We start from the raw sequence: 20,632 nt of genomic DNA, 5'->3' as shown, positions 1-20,632 counted from the left end.
CTGCTGTTGTTGCTGCTGTTGGGGCCAGGTCATCGATCTAGCGCTAATGATAATGTTTCCTTGGAAGAAGAAGGTGCGCTATAGTTGGTGAGAACAGTTGTCGCCAGACTCTTTTCAGCACTAAGGCCCTATGGGATAATGCGCAAACTGGTACATTAGCTGTCATTCGCCCCAGAAACGGATATTTGCCACGCGTGTCTAAAAAGTCGCACGCTAATTAATGCTCGGAATCGCAATGTAAAAATTATTTCATCATCCTTTCACAATTTTACATATATCCAGGGAATATTAACCCTTTTGATACATTGAGAGAAGGAATGTGCCTGACTGTCGTGGTGGGCGGCATCTAATTAACTACACGCATGCACACACCTCTATGTATCATGTGCTTCTGCGAACTTATTGCCTGTGCTATTGTTCATCTGCCAAGCAAGCAATCCTGATGATACTCAGACTGACTCCATGGTTGCTGAGGACCATCTCCTCTTTGCATACTTTTTTTTTGTTGGGTGATATGCCTTTACTTTGTTAGTGTTGGCGGGGGCCTACTCATCTGGACTCTTCTTCCCTTCTTGAGAATTTTTTTCTTACAACTGAGCCTATCACTTTGTTTATAATTTCCCTGAAGTAAATGCGCGCGTTACACGCGCTCCTGAACCTACTTGTTGGTTTCCCACCAATCATTTTCCCTGTGCGTGTGACCTGATACGACCTTCAATGGGCATATCTGGTCAATTGGACCGATAGAGTGCTCAAATTACAGACCCTGTAGTCAACAACTGTAAAAACGACAACAACAAATGCGATGGCACATAACAGGCGCAAGGTGCTCTGATTGTTGACAAATGAGACCATAATACATGGACATGGACGAGGATTAGCAAGCAACGAAGCTCTAGTTTGCGCCATCGTCAAAGACTTTCTCCGGAAAATCTCATTTTAGTTATGCTTTGCAAGGTAGGGATATGCGATAATACAGGGTAAGAGTAGTAAGTACATCTTTTTCTCAGGAATCTTTAAACAGACCAGCTGTTTGCTCGATATGCATTCCCGGAATGCGGCGCTGGAGGTGAACTATGCATGTTCCAGACTCTTAACGGAAATAGCCCGTACAAGGCCTAAATTTTTTTGTATGCGAGCTGCACGCGAGAGGAGAAAAGAATAGTTCTCACAGCTACTGGAGCTTAGGAATGCTCTAATAACAAGAATGTTTACATTCGACAAAGTGCATACCACACGAATTACTCATTTTCCATATTTGATGTATTTTAAGATAGCAAAACTATGGGAAAGAAGACATGTACCTCATTCAAATGGCACTACTCACAACGCACATGTACATCTGGCTTCACAATGCGGACCAAACTCGAGAGTGAATGAGTATGCAGTCTCTCTCTTTGCCTTATTCAGTATTATTTGACGCGTTCCCAAGGAAACCCAACAGGCTCAAAGTCTGGACGGTCATGGAGTAACATCACTAACCATTCCGTACACTCTACGAGACGAGGACCACTGCGGTTGAACATCTGGTTTCCGTCGACGAGAGCAACAATTGTCGCCTTATCATGCAGGTCCCTGAACCATTCCTTCCCCATCAACTGGTCGTACTCTTTGCGGGTTGCCTCCATGTCCAGTCCACATGGGCAAATAATAAGGACTTCAGGTTCCGTAGCAGCAACGGCCTCTACAGTGACACGCACCCTAACGAGCAATTAAACCAATAGTATTATCAGTATAAGGGATACAAGCACAGGAGCTGTTAACATGATAAGGGATTCTGCTTACGATGGAATGCCTGGAGAGTTGACTGGGTGTACTCCGCCAGCCATCACGATCATCTCTGGCGTCCAATGTCCCGCTGGATAGATAGGGTCGGTCCATTCAAAAAACATGACCCTCTTAGGTTTGTAGTCTGAGTTATCCTTCTTTGCTTGAACAGTGACATCAATGCATTTCTGAATCCTCCCCTCCAATGCTGCTCGGACCTTGGCCGCCTCTTCAGCATGGCCAATGGCATTGCCGACCGTGGTGATGCTCTCCATGACTTCGGCCACAGAAGTCGGGTTCAAGGTGACGATCTCAGGACGGGGGTTCATTTTACTGGCAACACGCTGTACACTGACGAGATCGATTGAGCAAACATTGCAGAGATCCTGAAAATGCAAAGTCGAGGAGAAATGGAAGAGGGCGAAATTGTGTTACGATGCATGCATAGTCGGAGTTCAGCTCGTTTGCGCTCATATATATTTCGGACCTGCGTGACAATGATCGTGGGCTTCAGGATCTTGAGCTGGTCAACATCCAGATCGTACAGGCTGTTGCCCTGTGAGAGCGCCTCGGTAACTTGGCGGTCGACGTCAGCCGAAGTTGTGAAGACGGTTTTGGACTTGGTCAAGATAGGAAGATGTTGAATCGTGGAGGGGAAGTCATCTAGATGAAATCAAATAAAGCGGGATGAACACAATCCCAATGAAGGCTTAATTGAAGAGCAGCAGTAGACACATAATCGAGCGAAAGCTGCTTCCCAATGACTGTATTACCTTCATGACTCCTTGCTACCATCTCGGGCTCGCCGCCAACCAAGCAAATCTTGCAGTATCAAAACATAACGTGTTAGAATGTGGGGTGATAGCAATTCGCAGACATCCTCACGATCCAAGCTCAAAGCAAAGCGGTGCAGCCTAATTTTCCTATTCAACTCGTACAATTTCGGCAGCCGAAGGCAGCAAACTGATGATTCGCTGCATGGTTCAGTGAAAGTCGGAGAGAAGAATGGGAGCAAAGCAAAGTGCGGGGGGTTCTTTCTACATTTGTACTGTCGCGTTTCTTTCAGCCACCAAAAATGTTAAAGTGCGCCAGACAACGATCGTTATACTTTTAACCAGGAACATGGAGGGCGATCGAGGTACTCTTTGGAACTAGCGCCCAAAGGAATCAGCGAGTCTCTGGACACCTTTTCAGCAGCAGCATCTCACAATACCCTGCTCACCTGAATTACGTTTGCTTCATGGCAGCCATAGACGTTCCCCTTGTAGACGCCGAAAATAGTGTCAATGAGCTCACGCTGAAGGAAGCCGATGACAGCATATTGAATTGCCTGGAGAGAATCGAGCGAAGTAAGCGAGTGCAATGAAGAGAGTCATTGTGCATCGACTGCTCCACTTCAGCTCACCGCAGGGCTCTAATCGCGTCGTTTGTTCGCTTGCAACTATTTGAAATAGACGCTGGCGTTCGTGGTGGAAAGGAGACCTTGCGTCGCGCATTGTTTGCACTAGATCCGGTCGTTCGGCACTTTGGACTTTCCTCAGATTCCCTTATACAAATGCTGGATATCATATTGCTGGCAAAGATTGGTACGGCCAATTTAAACTTGTTCTGTAAATAGTCTATGGCAGATGAAGGTCGTCTTTATTAACTAACAGTTGCGCTTTCGGCCGTGTTCAGACGATGCAACGACCAGGAAGATGATCAAGCTGCTGCTACCCCGCCAACATGTACCGGAGATGTGCGCCATCAAAATTCTAGGTCGTCTCGGAAAGGATCTCAGTATTTCAATCCAGGTATGATACATGGCTGGCAAGGTCGGGAAAAGTGGACAGACATAGCCGATTCTTGCTTGACAGAGTTTTACTTTCCGGCGATGCCAATAATTTAGGCCGCTCTACTTCGATGGGTAGTTATTGTCTACGATATCTTTGACAGTCGGACAAAACTTCATCAGCTCTACGGCGTGATATTTCATTACTTGCATTATGAAACCTTGAGGTAACGACCACAAACGTCTCTGGTAGTGTGCGGAACCAGGTCATCTTCGGCAGAACTAACAATGGTGCCATGTATGCTTTTTTGGTTTTAGAACACCGCTTTGCCATCTTCTGTATTACCTGACACAGCGGGAGGATGTCAAACCGTTCCGAATTCGGAAACTGTACGTAAACAAGCAATTGCAGATAGATCTTTCAGCAAATATAGTGCTGTGGATCGTTTAACAATTCTCCTGGCTTTCGTTCTCTCTGATTAGAATGGAGTTGCAGACCACAGTCGGCAAGGAGCCAGCACTCACAGGACTTCTTCACATATACAAATCATATTTCCCAGACCTCATATTGGCACCATTGGAAATGTCCAATTCGACCATCTTCAAGTGCCCGGACCAAGCCCTGTTGGAACAAATCTTGGCAACGCAGGACAAATGGGCCCATCTTAGCGACAATCAGACACACGAAATATCTCTCAGCGGATCCAAACAACCCATCGCGAGGAGCGGAGTAGGTGCAACAGTTCTCTAATGAGTGTAGGCTATCAAAATGGCCACCATTAACCGGAAAAGAAATTACTATCTTCGTTCTCTAGGTAAAAAGACAAAAGGTCTCTCACGTTCCCGATGTGTTTTCGATATACCAGAAAGGAGGCGATGTAAGTATATTCGTGCAAGTGTTGGATCTAACTGTTTGACAGAGCTGAACACCTAACATTATTCTCCTGTATGATTAGAGCAAGACGTTACCCCTATCACAAATTACATCACTCGACTCGCTTGTACGGCATATCGACACGCTCACCCTTCCGGATCAACTCTCGTCCGTGCTTTCAAGTCGACTGCTTCAGCATGTCCTTTGCCTACAAACCTCACATTCAGTGGTGGAGCGTATCAGTTACTGGCTGGGTCAGGAGCTCATGGATCTATGGTACTGGCGAGAGAAAACAGATGCCGTACGCACGCGGTTCAGCACCATATTATCCAAAGTAGTTGAAGTCACTGTTATGATTAAGGACCTCCTTCCTGTCATGGAGCACTTTTTGATCCCCTATCTCAGAGTCTGGAATGGTATCGATCATCAGAAGCAAATCCTTGCGCTTCTGACATACCTGAGACCTCGCAGTTACGAAGGTATGTCGCAGGCATCGAGTATATGGGTTAAGCGGGAGCAATTCGATTGTAACACACCAAATACTATCGTTATTCAAATAGAGCTGTTTGTACATTTTCTCAAGCCCCTGTACAGTCTCTTCTACCTCATGGGGCCTGTCTGGAAGGTAAGACGGAAAGCGTAGTCTATGCTGGGATCTACAATGCTGCCGAAGTGACGTTAATAACAGCTGATCCATCATCTTAGGGTGAGCTCATACTATGCTACACAAGGCTGCTACAGCGCTGGGCTCAGTTCAAATGGAGAGATTATCTCGAACTGGGTAAAGACCCTCGGCTTTCAGAAAAGGGTCTGAGCGGATTGTAAGGATCAAATTATAATTTACCATTGCCACCCACCGGAACGACCTTATTGAATATTCCTTGTAACCTCTGGTTTCATTCAATATAGACGGCGCTTGTTCTCCACACTAGCGCCTGATGTAGACTACATGCAAACGTTTCATGCGTTCATTGGCCACGTGGATAGCATCTCGAGTGTCGGTCTGGAGATGGAGCGCGACCACATCGCTGTTCAGCACGCAATTCTCTCATTTTTCGACCTCGCCTCGACACTTACAGGGACATACAAGGTGCCTTTAGCTGTAGTCGTCCCTGATTCGACCATCGTTTATCGGTGCTTCCTATCAGATTCCGGCATGTCAATATCCCGCATCTGTGGAATCGTCTACCAATATAAACAGGCATTCGAAGCATTTGAACAGGAACAGGAGCTTCAGTACGAGCTTTTAGTCCAATCACAGCTGTCCCAGCAAGGTGCTACAGGAGATGGCCCAGGAAAGCAGGCGGAGTTGCCAGAACCTATTCTGGTACCAGGATATAGCCGAGAATATGTGATCCTGTTCAACAGTTTCGTCATGGATATTTGCAATTTTTTGTGGAGGAATCGAGCCTTCAACAAGACTGATAAAAATTCTCGAGGATTTCTGATAGACCAGTAAGTCATGAGAAGATGGTATTTCATGCTAATAGTACACAGTTTTGCAAGAGATCCTAACAGATAATCTGATTTACTCTTAGGGGAACAATCGGGCATACTAAACAAGCATGCATGGAGGGTGGATTGAGCATGAGCAACATGTTTTCATTGACGCATTCAATTGCTTTTTCAGGTTATTCTGCAAGGTTTTTAAGGGTAATAACCGTTGCCCTTATATTTAGTTGTCTTTCGTCTGTTTAATACATATTAATGGCCGTGTTTCTGAATACAACTTTTTGATCGAAATAATAGAGTCTTGAAGATCGAGAGAATGTCCCAGAGGAGAAGTATCTGAGGGCACCTGCATCTTCGCCTGCCCTGAAGGATATGATGGCCAAAGGAGGATTAGATATGACATTTGACGATTACCGGCTCCAATATCTGGAACACCTCGAGAAGAGAGGGTTTGAAGGCATTTCACAATTCTTATTCGACTGCATCACCAATTTGCTACAGCGAAAATTGCAGAGCCAAGAGCGACAGCGTGAACTGAAGGAGAAGCAGCTATCTCAGTCGATGCAGAATATAAGCATTCCAGACCATGGCCAATAAACTTCGACATGAGACCTAAGAGTGTGTAATTGACGCGGCTATGCATCGTCCCTGGCATTTTGCATTGGTGCCTTGCGCCTTCCATTATTAATACACCTGCTGTCAAGGAGCCAGCGCGAATTCCCAGTTGTAATGGTTTATAACGCCATGGGATGGTGGCGATAGATCAAGGGCAATATTAGGTGCTTCTGGCGCATAAACCAATACTAAGGCGCCGCCCAAATATTAGTACCTCATCCTGCACGACAATTAAACTGAGATGCTCGCAATGCTGAATAAAAATAGCGAAATGACAACGGAGATGGGGCGTGGGAGTATTCAACTGCGGATGATGAATGCTTTATCGTCATGATTAAGGTCCAGCGGGGTCTGGTGAGACAACAGAACAGTGGCGATAGGCTGAAGCGGATATGGAGCGAAACGTTAAACGCTCGCCCATCTGGTACCACAGCAATATTGCGGAACCAGTTGATTGGCTGAATCCTGCGGTCCGTTTTGTCCACACGTGCAATTGCGCATCATTATTACGTGTACGCCGTACCTGGTACCTGGGTCCAAGGAATCAAGTATCTCTTCCACTATTGCTGATGCTTGGCATCACCGGGCAACAAACTGTCCAATCGCTGTTCTTCCGGCTCCAAACGTATATCCTCCTAGTAAGCGCACATCTTGACTCTGGGGTAAAAGGTGAAGCAACGGCGCGTAATTCACTAAACTGCGAACGACCGATCGTTTACTACTAAGAGACGGACTCCTCAACTGTACTATGGAGATTACTGCAGAGACATAAGCAATACAGAGAGAGAAACCGGCGCCAAGCGTAAGCGCTGTAAAGTACATTATGTTAGTCAGATTCATGGAAGGGGAACGTATCTTGTATGTTATTGAATGTATCCAGCTTAATATATTAATGTTTTATCCCTCTTTTCATGATCCTTCCCATGGACGCAAGCATATTCTGAAGAGTCGAGCGTTAGACCAAAGGACCTCCTTAGGCAATTGGTCGACTACCATAATGCAATGAATGGTTTCGTAATTAAAATCAATTTGATTGAGGCGGGCTCTTAAAACTTAGCCTGCACCATCTGGACAGTTCAGTGGGGAAGTGAATGGACACTGTATTCCCTAATCCGGGTGTTTTGGCTGCAGGCAAAAAACCCTGGAACTTTATTGGGAATCAACCCTGTCCAGGGCTTTATGTTTCATCCGTAGCGTCATGCCGTTTTTTTTTCTTATAAAGCGAAGCGTTTTCTTCTCACCTTGGCCACTCTCCAAGCATCCTCACCCTCGTCCATTCTCCTCTCCTCTCTCTACAGCACCACCCCACCCCACCACAGTCGTTGTCACGAACATGAAATTCATCGCCCTTGTCTCTCTGGCCGCCGCAGTCCTGGCCCTCTCCGAGGCTGCCCCCAACCCCAATGGACACTCTGTCCCCCTGACTCGCAACCCGCACTTCAAGCACAACACGCACGCCCAGATTGCCAAGTTGAACAGGCGCTATCCCGGCATGAACATCCTCAAGGGATCGACCGGCAACGTCCCTCTCACCAACGTCCACCCCGATCTTGAGTACTACGGCAGCGTCTCTGTCGGTTCGCCTGCACAGGTTGTCAAGCTGGACTTTGACACCGTAAGTCGGCATATTCGTCTACGCACTGCTTTGATGGTAAACAATGTCTTTTTGATCGCTCGCATACTCACAATGTCTACTATAATTCTGTTCATCACAACAGGGCTCGTCCGATATCTGGTTCCCCTCCAGTACCTGCACTACCGCTGCCTGCAAGAAGCATACCCGGTTCAACTCCTCCAAGTCCTCGACCTTCAAGAAGGATGGCCGTCAATGGAAGATTTCCTACGGTGATGGCTCCACCGCCTCCGGTACTCTCGGCTCCGACATTGTCAGCGTCGGTGGCGTCTCTGTCCGCCAGACCATCGGTCTTGCCACTGCCGAGTCAACTCAGTTTGCTTCCTCCCCCGAGGATGGTCTCTTCGGTCTTGGATTTAACACTATCGAGTCCGTTCGCGGTGTCAAGACCTTTATGGATAACGCCATCGCTGCCGGTGCTCTTGCCCAGCCCGTGATCTCAGTCTTCTTGCCCTCCGTCCGCCGCAACGGTGGCGTTGGTGGCGCGTATCTCTTTGGAGGCATCGATAACACCAAGTACACTGGTGCATTGACCTATGTTCCTGTCACTCAGAAGGGCTACTGGCAGATCCATATCGCCGACAGCAGTGTAAATGGCGTCTCTGTAGGTCAAGCCTCCGAGGGCATCATTGATACCGGTACGACTTTGGTCATTGTCGGCGATGCTGCCGCAAAGGCCATCCACAGTAAGGTTAAGGGCGCCAAGAACGACCCCAACAACGGTTGGGTTGTTCCATGTTCGCTCAAGACCAACACCAGCGGCAGCGTTGGATTCAAGATGGGAAGCAAGACCTTCAGCATCCCCTTTGCTGATCTCGCGTTTGAGGATCTTGGCGACGGTTCCGGCAACTGTTTCTCTGGTGTCCAGGGTGGCCAGGATGATCTCTGGATTCTGGGTGATGTCTTTATCAAGAACAACTACTGCGTCTTTGACCAGGGCGCAGCTCGCATTGGAATCGCTCCTCTCAAGTACTAAATATACCACTGCCCTGCTTAACTGGCAGTTTTTAATGAACTACTCTCGTATGAATAATAAATAAAAATAACGGTTTGCTGGTCAGCCTTACACCTACTCAATCTTTCAGTCACATTTACAGCTATGCCTTTTAGTTGTGTGCGGAATTTGGCGAGGGTCTAGTATGAATAGTAAACGCGAACCAAATTATAGTTGGTAACCCTATAGCCTGTGGACTGATAGGTTGGCCACCATTCTTCCATGTCTTCCTCTACGTTTCTCGGAGAGCTAACTCATTGAGTGCTATATTTGAATATGGATAGTGCTTTGCTCGAATCACAATTGCATTCAGCAGGATAGAGTCATGGGTGACTCGAACACGTCTTTTACGTAGGTGGAGATATCTATTCCCACGCTAGCATGGTGCAAGTCAGCGGTAACCGTGGTGCCAAACTCAGTTCTGTAACAGGCTCTTTATTGCGTGATGTAGACGAAACGCGAGGAATCTAAGCAGATCAAGGGCCCGTATTCTTGTAAAAGTACTTCCCTTGCAGCCTCGCAAACGAGGCAACAGGGACATGAATGAAATTGTAACTGCATAAGATCACGTCATATAAATGGAGCTCGGCAACCAGTTCTAGAACTGTGGTTGGAAAGCGGAGTCCAGATGCTCATGGGTTATTGCGTCCAAACCGTGTAACGACCAGGCGGACGCGCCCTTTGGAAGAAAGAGATGAGGTACTAAAAGGGCAGACGGCGCCAGTTACTCATGCATAGATCCCGCATTAGCGCGGGCTCTTCTCCATATATACGCGAGCAAATCAAGATGTCACCATGGCGCGTGAAGGGAACTAATGGCAATGGCGTTGATAATTGGGCCCGTTGACGAGAGCCAGGGTGTTAATCATGTCCAGCTGTTCGTAAAATTGTATTTTACTATGTAGTAGATACGTTTTCGTCTGGAAGAGCAATTGCTGTTCATCCGGTTCTTATTCTCCCTTATACTCTCAGTCATCTCATACGCCGTATAGATACAGATGCAGACCCTGAATTGTCATCGCGTCCTCACGAGGCATTTTTTTTTCTTCCTCGGCAATGAGAAACGTTTAAATCATGTAGCCACGGAATGGTATCTTTTTTAGTTCGCTCACAGGTACAACAGGCGCAAATATTCCCTTAGCCCTCTTACTTGACCGGTCTCCATTCACAGCCTAATTGAGTGCTCTTCTACTGTTGATGAATCCGCAGCACGGAAGACCGGACAGGTGATTGCAGGGCTCCAGTCTAGGCGAATGATTCTACATTGGCGAGATATGTTTTATTAGCTGACAGCAATATCTCATTCCAAGTGCGAAGCAAGATCCAAATAATATCGGGACAAAGCATATGTTAGTGCTTCTCTATTTACGCTGTATGGGCTACTAAGAAAAAATCCAAGGCAGCAGCAAAGTATCTGTCTAACATGAACCATCCGCTCATTCCTTTTCACCGTCCCTCTCTCTCTTTTTTCTATAACATCGCTCCTGTTCTTCACCGAGCATACATGTTCTAAGCCGTCAATAGTATGCGTGCTCATGTCGCGCACGCCGAAGTATCAGCTTGCATGTACCAAAGGCGCAATCGTCCATGGGAGTTCATGCTAGACTAATGCTGCCGATATTAGCAATGACGGACGCCATAGACTACTGCGTGCATTGGTTTATGAGAAGGACCAGTTTAAAAGACCGCGATATTTAAGGTTCTTGTGCTCACTCAGGCACGACAAACAAACGAAGCCCTTGCATATCGCCTGAGAAATCAATCCCGGAATTATCTGCCGCAGGGCATAGATCCCAAGGGTCATTTCAACCATATACATTTCCAAATTCGTCACCAGGTGTTCCTCGGGATATCGGATACAACGCAGCCAATACAGCCCACTACGAGATACTACTATGCAACTACTATCCAACGCGACATGAGGTGTGCCATTTTGAGGCAAATCGAAGCCCGGCTACCCTTCCTACATGGACCTTTACTTTCCTTATTGATTCTTGGTAACATTCGCTGCTCTATACCACATCATTATCCCTGTCATACACTGTTCAATATAGCAACCATCGCGTCGCCAATTATATAAAAGTATAGAGCCTCTCCACCTTTTCTTGTCCCATCAACACCATCTTCCTCTTCTCCTCACCTTTCTCTCCGCCTAAATCCCCTAAATCCTCTCTATCATGAAGATCACCGCTCTCGTATCCTTGGCTGCCGCTGTCCTAGTCATCGCCGAAGCTTCGCCTCTCAGGAGCCCCCCAAGACACGGTCATGCTATTCCTCTGGAACGCAACCCCAACTACAAGCACAACACCAAGGCTCAGATCAACAAGATGAACTCCCGTTATGGCAACAAAGCTGGCACCCGCATTCAGGCTGGATCTAGCGGCCGTGTTCCCTTGACCAACGTCAAACACGACCTTGAGTACTACGGCAGCGTCTCTGTCGGAACCCCTGCTCAGGTTGTCAAGCTGGACTTTGATACTGTGAGTATCCCCCCAAAAATTGACGTCCGAAACGCATTACGCTTGATCAAGACTACTCACATTTCGACTGCATATTAACTTCTGGTCTATTAGGGCTCGTCCGACATCTGGTTCCCCTCCAGTGCCTGCACTACTGCCGCCTGCAAGAAACATACTCAGTTCGACTCCTCCAAGTCCTCGACCTTCAAGAAGGATGGTCGCCAATGGAAGATTTCCTATGGCGACCAGTCTAGTGCCTCCGGTATCCTTGGATCCGACATTGTCAGCGTCGGTGGTGTCTCTGTCCGCCAGACCATCGGTCTTGCCACTGCCGAGTCAGCTCAGTTCGCTTCCTCCCCTGAGGATGGTCTCTTCGGTCTTGGATTTAACACTATTGAGTCCGTTCGTGGTGTCAAGACCTTCTTGGACAACGCCATCGCTGCCGGTGCTCTTGCCCAGCCCGTGGTCTCGGTCTTCTTGCCCTCTTATCGCCGCAACGGCGGTGTTGGTGGCGCGTATCTCTTTGGAGGCATCGACTCGACCAAGTATTCTGGCTCCTTGACATATATCAACGTCTCGAGCAAAGGGTACTGGCAGATTCCCATGGATGACATCACCTTCAACGGCAAATCTCTTGGTCAGGCCTCTGAGGGCATTGTCGACACCGGCACGACCTTGGTAATCATTAGCACCGCTGCCGCCAAGGCTGTCCACGCCCAGATCCCTGGTTCGGTCTTTACTCCTGAGACTGCCACTGATCCCGCCTACTGGTCTGTCCCCTGCTCGCTGCAGTCAAGCAAGGACAATGTTGGATTCACCTTGGGTGGCAAGACCTTCAACGTCCCTGTTGCTGACGTTGCCTATGAGGATCTCGGCGATGGCTCTGGCAACTGCTACTCTGGCATTCAGGGTGGCCAGGACGATCTCTGGATTCTAGGCGATGTCTTTATCAAGAACAACTACTGCGTCTTTGACCAGGGTGTTACCGCCCGCATTGGAATCGCTCCTCTCAAGTACTAAGCGGATCTGAGATTCGCAGCTGCTCTACCTTCAATACCAAACCCTAATACCGTATCATCTACTATCTCAGATAATAAATATCCTACATTCTTTTTAATCTTGTCTCTTGTCGGTATGATTTGTCTAACTTCAGTTACCTGCTAGTTGACGCGCCTTATATCTTTGATACCCAGTATCTACAAGATTACCATAAATAGCGGCGATCGGCTTGTGCGCCCGTTTGATGCGCCGAGTTTTTTTTTTTTTTTTTTTTTTTTTTTTTCTTTCTTATGTCGCTGTCGGCTCGCTTACACCACACAGCATGCTTTGCTTGAGACAGCTTCCAATGGTGAATACAGAGCATGTACTTCTGTCATCATGGGAAAACGCGTGCCACTACTGGAAACGTTGATACGTTGATGGGCGTAAACGATGGAATTGGTTTCCCAGGATTATAAGCGCCTGGAAACGCGCTGTAGGAGATAGTTCACGAGGCATAGTTGGAGCCTGTTTGGGCGCTGCGTATTCTGTTCGTATTTTTTCAAGAACGACCTTACAAATTTTTATTTGATTCCATTGGTGCTACTGATCATGGCAACCCATTTCTTTTGATATTCTCTTTTGGCATATAACCCATTGTCATAAGGAAGACTGATGCTAGAGACAGACAAAGAATCTGCTTCGCGCTCCTCTTCCTCCTCATCCGTATCCTGTGTGTGTGTATCTGTGTGTGTGTGTGTGTGTGTGGGGGGGGTTCCTTGTCACTATCTCCTGGGTCAGACTGACGCGTTCTGAAGACTTTGGTGATTGCTCATCAGTCCTTCTCTTCAAAAAGCAGTTCGGTTAGACGTGAGGGTTAGAATAGTTCTTGTGAGTGGCTCTGGTAGCAACAGAACCTTTCGTACCAGTAACTTGAGGTTTAAAGTCCCTTGCGCATTCATCTGGTACTCCAAATCCTGTAAATGCGACGCGTCAAAACTATTGGAAGGGGCGCCGTGTCTAGCTTCCTTCATATGCCAACATTCTTGTGGTTGATATTATTATTATTATTATTATAATTATATCACGCCTTCTCTTCCCTTCGCATCATGAGCTCCTTTGGATATGATTGGTCAAACACTTATGAACAGAGTTTGGTCCCTGAATCCATGTGTAACTGTGTAGGTGTATGCCCTCGGCCCTTGAGCTGTTTCCTCTTCATCGGCGACAGACATGAGAAGGCACGCTTGGAGAAGCGGCCAAGGCGTAATTAACTGGCTCTCATCTCAATAATAACACCTGCATGTATGCAAGTGGTAAAGACGCGCATGTTTATTTACGTAGCTTTTCGCGGCAAAACCTGAACAAGGAATGTCTTGCAGATTAGAATGAGTATGCACATATGTCAGCATGCCGAGGGCCTCTACTACCGTGAGAACACACACTTCAACGACGATACTTTCGGGAAATCTTTGGTCTGCTTTTCTCACATGGCTATGAACTGGTCCACCGACCGCTGAGCAGAATTTATGAATGAGCAAAGATGTCCTCAGCTCTGGAATGAATATTTTAAATTTACATGTACGTTTCAAGGATCGCAGGACGTAACATGACACTGGTATTGGATATGACCAATCAAGCTCCATCGATCGTTCCTTAAACATTTTCATTGTTGCGACTCAAAAGAAGCAGAGGGAGAAGTTTGCAGTCAGGGACATCTTGTAAGACCCTTGCCTCGCTTGCTCGCATTTTCACATAAGTGAGGATGACGGTTGAGGAGCCCGCATATCGTCAATAGGGTGCATAATCACACGCTTCATGACGAGTCCATGTCCAATCATTGGGCGAGTACAAAATGGGCGTCTGAGAGGGATTCGAGCATACCTGCGCCCGTACTAGCACAAATTGATAGGAATGAGCACTCATTTTTCCCATCAGGGAAGAATTGATCCTATTTTGTCACCCTGTACAACGCTCATAACATGTTGAAGGAAAACAACAAACAGACCGCACCTGGCCGGTTCTCCTCCTAGGGGCCAGCGGCTAGCCAATGAGATTGCCGCATTCACTCCCTCGCTGTCTCCCACGATGTAAATGGTTGAGCCTGCACCTTGTAGTTTTTATTGCGTGTTTTGTTTGTTTGTTTGGGCAGAGCATTCGCGTGTTTGTTGATGTCCAAATGTTCACTCTTGTCCATCTTTGGCCATGTCCACCTGCCGCGCAATTACCGCTTTCTTCTCTATCCAGTCCCATGCACCTGTTTCCCATCAACAGTAATAGCAACCAATGCAATGAAGAGAGAATGTGCAACGGTTCATATATTTTGTTCACTTTATGAGCAGGAAGAGACCGATTCCAGGTCGTTGGCGAGGGTATTCGTGAGAACTCATTGACGCGTATAAAAACGAAGGAAACCCCCAGCTGTTTTTGTTCCTTACCCGCCCTCTCCCCTTCACAACACATCAACCACACTAACAATCAGCTTCAGCATGAAGATTACTGCTCTCGTCTCGCTGGCCGCCGCGGTCCTCGCTTTCACCGATGCCTCGCCCATCCACAAGCCTAACCACAAGGGCCACGCTGTCCCCCTGACGCGTAACCCTCATTTCAAGCATAACATCCACGCCCAGATCGCCAAGCTGAACAAGCGCTACCCTGGCATCAACATCCTCGCCTCGGGCAAGGTCCCTTTGGTTGATGTCAGCCCCGATCTTGAGTACTACGGCAGTGTCTCTGTGGGTTCGCCTGCCCAGGTTGTCAAGCTGGACTTTGATACCGTAAGTGTTGATTGCAAACACAGTTTTAATGCATGCATAAGGTCAATGCGCAGTCAAGGCGGCTCAATTCCTAACCGCGTCTTTAATTCTGTGCATGACAGGGCTCGTCCGACATCTGGTTCCCGTCCACCTCGTGCACGACCTCTGCCTGCAAGAAGCATACCCGCTTCAACCCCTCCAGTTCCTCGACCTACAAAAAGGATGGTCGCTCCTGGTCCATCTCCTACGGCGATGGCTCCACCGCCTCTGGAACCCTCGCATCGGACATCGTCAGCGTCGGCGGCGTCGCAGTTCGCCAAACAATCGGCCTCGCTACCCAGGAGTCCTCCCAGTTCGGCTCGTCTCCTGCCGATGGCCTCTTCGGTCTTGGCTTCGACACCATCGAATCCGTGAGCGGTGTCAAGACATTCTTGGACAACGCCATCGCTGCCGGTGCCCTTACCCAGCCCGTGGTCTCGGTCTTCCTTCCTTCGGAGCGTGTCTTCAATGGTCAAGGTGGTGCCTACGTCTTTGGAGGCATTGATACCACCAAGTTCTCTGGCTCGTTGACCTACATCCCCGTTACCCAGGAGGGCTACTGGCAGATCTCGATTGATGATGCTGGATACAATGGCCAGTCCCTCGGTCAATCTTCGCAGGGTATCGTCGACACCGGTACGACTTTGATCATCGTCAGTGACGACGCTGCTCAGGCTATTCACGGTAACATCGAGGGTTCGACTAACGATCCCACCAACGGATGGCTGGTTCCTTGCTCGGTCGCGCAGAGCACCGATAAGCTCTCGTTCACGATGGGTGGCAAGGCCTTCAACGTCGCGGTTGCTGACTTGGCCTACGAGGATCTTGGTGACGGTTCCGGCAACTGTGTCTCTGGTGTCCAGGGTGGCCAGAACGATCTCTGGATTCTGGGTGATGTGTTCATCAAGAACAACTACTGCGTCTTCTCCCAGACCTCGTCCCCCAGCATCGGAATTGCTCCTCTTGTTGGCGTTTAAGGTCTTGTTCTTGACGAACGAAGGAAGGCTTCCCCACCGATCATGAAAATTCTATGGACTTTGTTAGTTAGGCATGCTGGTCACGCCTCGTAAATACCATTGGCAATCCCTCTTCAGTTAAAAAAACAGAAAATAAGAAATCGATATTATTGCCTTTAAAATAAAAAAGAACGCGACTTGTTCACTACTTGCTTCTCATTCATCACATATGAAGTCTGGATCGCACTAGAAGACCGATCACTGAACTGTACTGCGGAGGAACAGAGGATATCGGCGATTGGCTATAGCTTATCAGCTGCACATTTATATTCGTCCTCAAGGATCACCCTCGCTTCGCGTACTCATCATCCCAGCCTTTTGTATTGGCAGGCAATCGCTTGAGCACCTCGAAAGTCCGCTAGACAGACATCTATATTCAACCCGAGAGGGGCCGATCAAGACGCGAGATGTCTATGAGTTGGATATTGGGTTAAACTGAGAAGCTTTAATTGACTACCTCCGGAAATTGGCCTCTGCCGTCACAGTGAGGGGATATAGTCAACTCCACGATGCATAGCTTCCAACTCCAAGGACCAGTATTCGGTCATACCAACCGCAAACGACGCATTGATCCAGCTATGGATCTCATGTTGAACGGGCGACTCCAGTTAATTAAGTCAAAATTTACGGCACTGGTGTTGCATGCAACAGTCCGGACTTAGGATATTTCTCGTTTTACGGCCTGTTGCGATGATTTTTGTTTCGAAGGATCTGTCTGTCCAAGGACCACGTCTACCACAGAGTGCAGCGGAATCACAGTTCAATCCAACATCGCTCTGACAGTAAAATCAGAAGTTGTATGTAGTCTCAATCCTACAGGAACCCTCAGCCGGGACATGAGCGATGAGTCAATCACTCCTGCTTCCATTATAATAAACAGCATTGAGCGCCTAAAGTGGCGCCATGGATATGGATGGCAGACTATATCCTCGGTTCACTGCGAGACATAGGATTCTAATCATTGCATGAGCCAAACCATGCCAGAAATGGAAATGGTGTGTCCATTCGCTTACTGAGAAAGGTGCTCACAAAATACATCAAGTTGGCATACTGTTGCGCAACTTAAAGTTTCATGATGGACAGAAACGATTGCTTACCCACGGCTCGCATAAGCGTCAAGACCTTAAGTGCATACATACACGACCAAATCACGGGGTAGGAGGCTCTCAGTGACAGAGTAAGGGTGCTGTTTACGTAGGGAGAGAGAAAACGAAAGTGGATAACGTCATCTAGGGTTCGATCCTTTCTTAACCTAATAATGCTGCAGTATATGATCCAACAGTCATTCACAGTTATTCAGGATAGAAGCGCGTAAACAGATGGCGGGTTCTCTTCTTCTTGAGAGGAATGCAATGACCAAAAAAAAAAAAAGGTTGACTCCACTGAAAGGAAGGCATGTTCTCAGGAAGCGTCCTCGCAATCAGTTGATTGGGCATGCAGTGCAGATCCTTAGCGCGTGTGAAAGGATGAAAAGGCGGCGTTCGTTGAGGCAATTAGAAGGATACGACGCTAATGCATTCTCATTTCTCAAAGAGACAGGTACATGTAAGAGCGACGATGAACACCTTGCCCCTGCATGCCGCCAGCAGAGCCGCCACCTATCACGGAACCCGGACCTGAGTTACGTACTTGGATATGCATACCAATTTAGTGTCTACAGCCTACAATTTATTCTTTATAGATGACTCGGCTGTTTATTGGTCAAGACATCAGCTCGGCGTGTTTCCGTATCCATTTGGGTATGTTTCCGCGATAGGGTGTACCCTTGGCAGTGCTCAAAATGGGACGGAGGGGTTCGTGCTAGCGACAATATAATAATAAATTGGTCTCTCGTCGCACCAGAGTCCAAATGATTTTTTATTGCTCGATTTATTAGTCGGAAAAAGGGCCGACCGCATCCACCTGGACCCTACACGGAGGGCGTGCGCGCGCTTGATGAGCGGACAAACTCAAATAAGATTGGACCCTGCTGACATGACATTTTCTGACCGTTCTATGACACCCGTCCATCCTATCCAATTGTTCTTCCACACCAATGATCTCTCCCTTTCCGAGGACATTTCCATTACACAGCCGCGAGGATGCACGAGTCCTCAAGTATAAAACCCACCCGTACCGCCCACTTCCACTCAGCACTACATCCTCTACACTCACTACATCCTCTACACTCACTACATCCTCTACACTCAACGAACAAAAAAAGAAACGCACTACCCATCCAAAAAAAAAAAAAAAAAAAGACCATGAGAATCACTGCATTCATCTCCCTGGCTATCGCCGTGCTCGCCATCACAGATGCCGCCCCCATCAACAGACGTCCGCATCCCGGCCACAATGGTAAAGCCGTCAAATTGACCCGCAACTCCAACTTCAAGCATAACACCCGCGCCCAGATGGCCAAGCTGAACAGACGTTACCCCAGCATCAACATCCTCGCCTCGGGCGATGTTCCCATTACTGATGTCAGCCCCGATCTCGAGTACTATGGAACCGTCTCCATTGGAACACCCGCCCAGGATGTCAAGCTGGACTTTGACACTGTAAGTGCTTTCGGCTGTGGCCTACGAAATCCGCTCATTCGTTGCTTTATAACGTCATGCCGACAAGTACGCGTCTTGGCATCAGAATACTCAATGCTATTTCCCTCTGTCTCATTTATCACTACTAGGGCTCATCCGATATTTGGTTCCCCTCCAGCACCTGTACCACCTCCGCCTGCAAGAAGCACTCCCAGTTCGACTCCACAAAGTCCTCGACCTTCAAGAAGGATGGCCGCCATTGGAACATTTCCTACGGCGATGGCTCCACCGCCTCCGGCATCCTCGGCTCCGACGTCGTCAACGTCGGTGGTGTCTCTGTCCAGCAGATCATCGGTCTCGCCACCCAGGAATCCTCCCAGTTCAGCTCCTCCCCCTCTGATGGTCTCTTCGGTCTCGGTTTCGACACTATCGAATCCGTCAGCGGCGTCAAGACCTTTATGGACAACGCTATCGCCGCCGGCGCCTTGAGCAAACCCGTCGTCTCAGTCTTCCTCCCCTCCGTCCGTCGCAACGGCGGCGTTGGCGGTGAGTACCTCTTTGGCGACATCGATACCACAAAGTTCGATGGTGATCTGACCTACGTCCCCGTTACCCAGGAGGGTTACTGGCAGGTCGCGATCGATGATGCCGGATACAATGGTCAGTCCCTCGGTCAATCCTCGCAGGGTATCGTCGACACCGGCACGACCTTGGTCATTGTCAGCGATGCTGCTGCTCAGGCCATCCACGGTAGCATCCAAGGTGCGACCAACGATCCCACCAACGGATGGCTGGTTCCTTGCTCACTCAAGGACTCTACCGACAACGTCTCCTTCACGATGGGTGGTACTGCTTTCAATGTCCCCGTTGCCGATTTGGCCTTCGAAGATATCGGCGATGGCTCCGGCAACTGTGTCTCCGGTATCCAGGGCGGCCAGAACGATCTCTGGATCCTGGGTGATGTCTTCATCAAGAACAACTACTGCGTCTTTGACCAGGGTAACTCCCAGATCGGAATCGCTCCTCTCAAGTACTAAGAAAGCCCTGTGTATTGTATTGCACTGTAAATTATCACATCATAATGAGAAAACACATTTAGCCGGAAGGATGGCGCTGGTCGCTGTCATTCATGGTCTATTACAGCAATGCTTATGGCAAGCAGATTATGAATAAAAAACAACAATCGTTTATGACATTTTGTCCGCTTGGCCACCGCCGGCCTTTCAATTGGTTGTCAAACAATAACCTCTCCTTCCAATACGGCACTTGTCATTAAAGCAAATGTAGTCGTTCGTTCGTATCACCATGCCATTGTCAAGTCTGGTCCGTATTTGGAAATACTTGTGCCAGTGGTTGTTGCGCTTGGAGATAGTTCTTTTACAGTTGTATGGAGTAAGGAAGCTCCCAATCTGAATGCTCGAATAATTTGTGTTCCACACTGAATACAAGGGTCTAACGCACAACCACGCACACTGTAGCGAGTGATCAGCACAACGGTCTTCTTGTTCAACTGGAACAAGGAACAAAAGACCACCGGCTTCGACCCTCCTTTTATACAGGCACAACCCCAAAACCTAATATCGAATTCTGCGTACCCTCGATGGCTGCTGGCCAACATGTTCTCGGCAAGCTCAGACCCAGGGTGCACCTTGACCACCATCACACCAACAACAGTTACAACGCCTTCTCTTCACTGGAGTGTTTCAAGCACGGTGGCAAGAAAAAAAAATGACCCAAAGCTCCAATGATTGATTACTCC

The 20,632-nt window shown here is 48.1% G+C and overlaps 4 protein-coding genes across 4 annotated transcripts; 3 read left to right on the top strand and 1 right to left on the bottom strand.

The window, feature by feature from the left end:
• Positions 1-1,252: 1,252 nt before the first annotated feature.
• On the bottom strand, positions 1,253-2,839 carry BC939DRAFT_531604 (putative ABC transporter). The gene is made up of 5 exons (XM_051561621.1): positions 2,706-2,839; positions 2,541-2,589; positions 2,255-2,430; positions 1,786-2,153; positions 1,253-1,701 (listed from the first exon to the last, which is right to left on the bottom strand). The coding sequence occupies exons 1-5, from the start codon at positions 2,745-2,747 to the stop codon at positions 1,413-1,415; spliced, it is 924 nt and encodes a 307-aa protein (XP_051408946.1). The 5' UTR covers positions 2,748-2,839; the 3' UTR covers positions 1,253-1,412.
• A 75-nt stretch (positions 2,840-2,914) lies between these two features.
• On the top strand, positions 2,915-6,747 carry BC939DRAFT_495561 (Mis6-domain-containing protein). Its single transcript, XM_051559652.1, has 13 exons — positions 2,915-3,116; positions 3,222-3,353; positions 3,445-3,560; positions 3,656-3,765; positions 3,857-3,928; positions 4,022-4,268; positions 4,354-4,416; positions 4,495-4,891; positions 4,973-5,037; positions 5,118-5,233; positions 5,322-5,867; positions 5,951-6,065; positions 6,162-6,747. Exons 1-13 carry the CDS (start codon positions 3,008-3,010, stop codon positions 6,459-6,461), a joined length of 2,388 nt encoding a protein of 795 aa, XP_051408945.1. The 5' UTR covers positions 2,915-3,007; the 3' UTR covers positions 6,462-6,747.
• Positions 6,748-7,735: 988 nt separating this feature from the next.
• Positions 7,736-8,417, top strand: BC939DRAFT_272586 (uncharacterized protein). Its single transcript, XM_051551148.1, has 2 exons — positions 7,736-8,098; positions 8,198-8,417. Exons 1-2 carry the CDS (start codon positions 7,813-7,815, stop codon positions 8,326-8,328), a joined length of 417 nt encoding a protein of 138 aa, XP_051408944.1. The 5' UTR covers positions 7,736-7,812; the 3' UTR covers positions 8,329-8,417.
• A 2,866-nt stretch (positions 8,418-11,283) lies between these two features.
• Positions 11,284-11,664, top strand: BC939DRAFT_495560 (uncharacterized protein; the record flags this gene model as incomplete). Its single annotated transcript, XM_051559651.1, has 1 exon — positions 11,284-11,664. One exon carries the CDS (start codon positions 11,284-11,286, stop codon positions 11,662-11,664), a length of 381 nt encoding a protein of 126 aa, XP_051408943.1.
• Positions 11,665-20,632: the final 8,968 nt, after the last annotated feature.

Source organism: Gamsiella multidivaricata, assembly GCF_025024155.1.
Source record: "Gamsiella multidivaricata strain RSA 2152 chromosome Unknown BC939scaffold_66, whole genome shotgun sequence".
Lineage (NCBI taxonomy): Eukaryota > Fungi > Mortierellomycota > Mortierellomycetes > Mortierellales > Mortierellaceae > Gamsiella > Gamsiella multidivaricata.
Note: the sequence above shows the minus strand (reverse complement) of the source record. Positions and strands in the feature narration are given on the sequence as shown.

Excerpts from the sequence above, each read along its gene's own strand:
- BC939DRAFT_531604 (XM_051561621.1), bottom strand. The coding sequence starts at position 2,747 with ATGCAGCGAATCATCAGTTTGCTGCCTTCGGCTGCCGAAATT. Across the intron at positions 2,154-2,254 it reads CCACGATCATTGTCACGCAG|GATCTCTGCAATGTTTGCTC; the intron begins GTCCGAAATATA and ends TTGCATTTTCAG. Across the intron at positions 1,702-1,785 it reads AACTCTCCAGGCATTCCATC|GGTGCGTGTCACTGTAGAGG; the intron begins GTAAGCAGAATC and ends ATTGCTCGTTAG.
- BC939DRAFT_495561 (XM_051559652.1), top strand. The coding sequence starts at position 3,008 with ATGGCAGCCATAGACGTTCCCCTTGTAGACGCCGAAAATAGTGTCAAT. Across the intron at positions 5,038-5,117 it reads TCATGGGGCCTGTCTGGAAG|GGTGAGCTCATACTATGCTA; the intron begins GTAAGACGGAAA and ends CCATCATCTTAG. Across the intron at positions 5,234-5,321 it reads GAAAAGGGTCTGAGCGGATT|ACGGCGCTTGTTCTCCACAC; the intron begins GTAAGGATCAAA and ends CATTCAATATAG.
- BC939DRAFT_272586 (XM_051551148.1), top strand. The coding sequence starts at position 7,813 with ATGAAATTCATCGCCCTTGTCTCTCTGGCCGCCGCAGTCCTGGCCCTC. Across the intron at positions 8,099-8,197 it reads GCTGGACTTTGACACCGTAA|GGCTCGTCCGATATCTGGTT; the intron begins GTCGGCATATTC and ends TCATCACAACAG.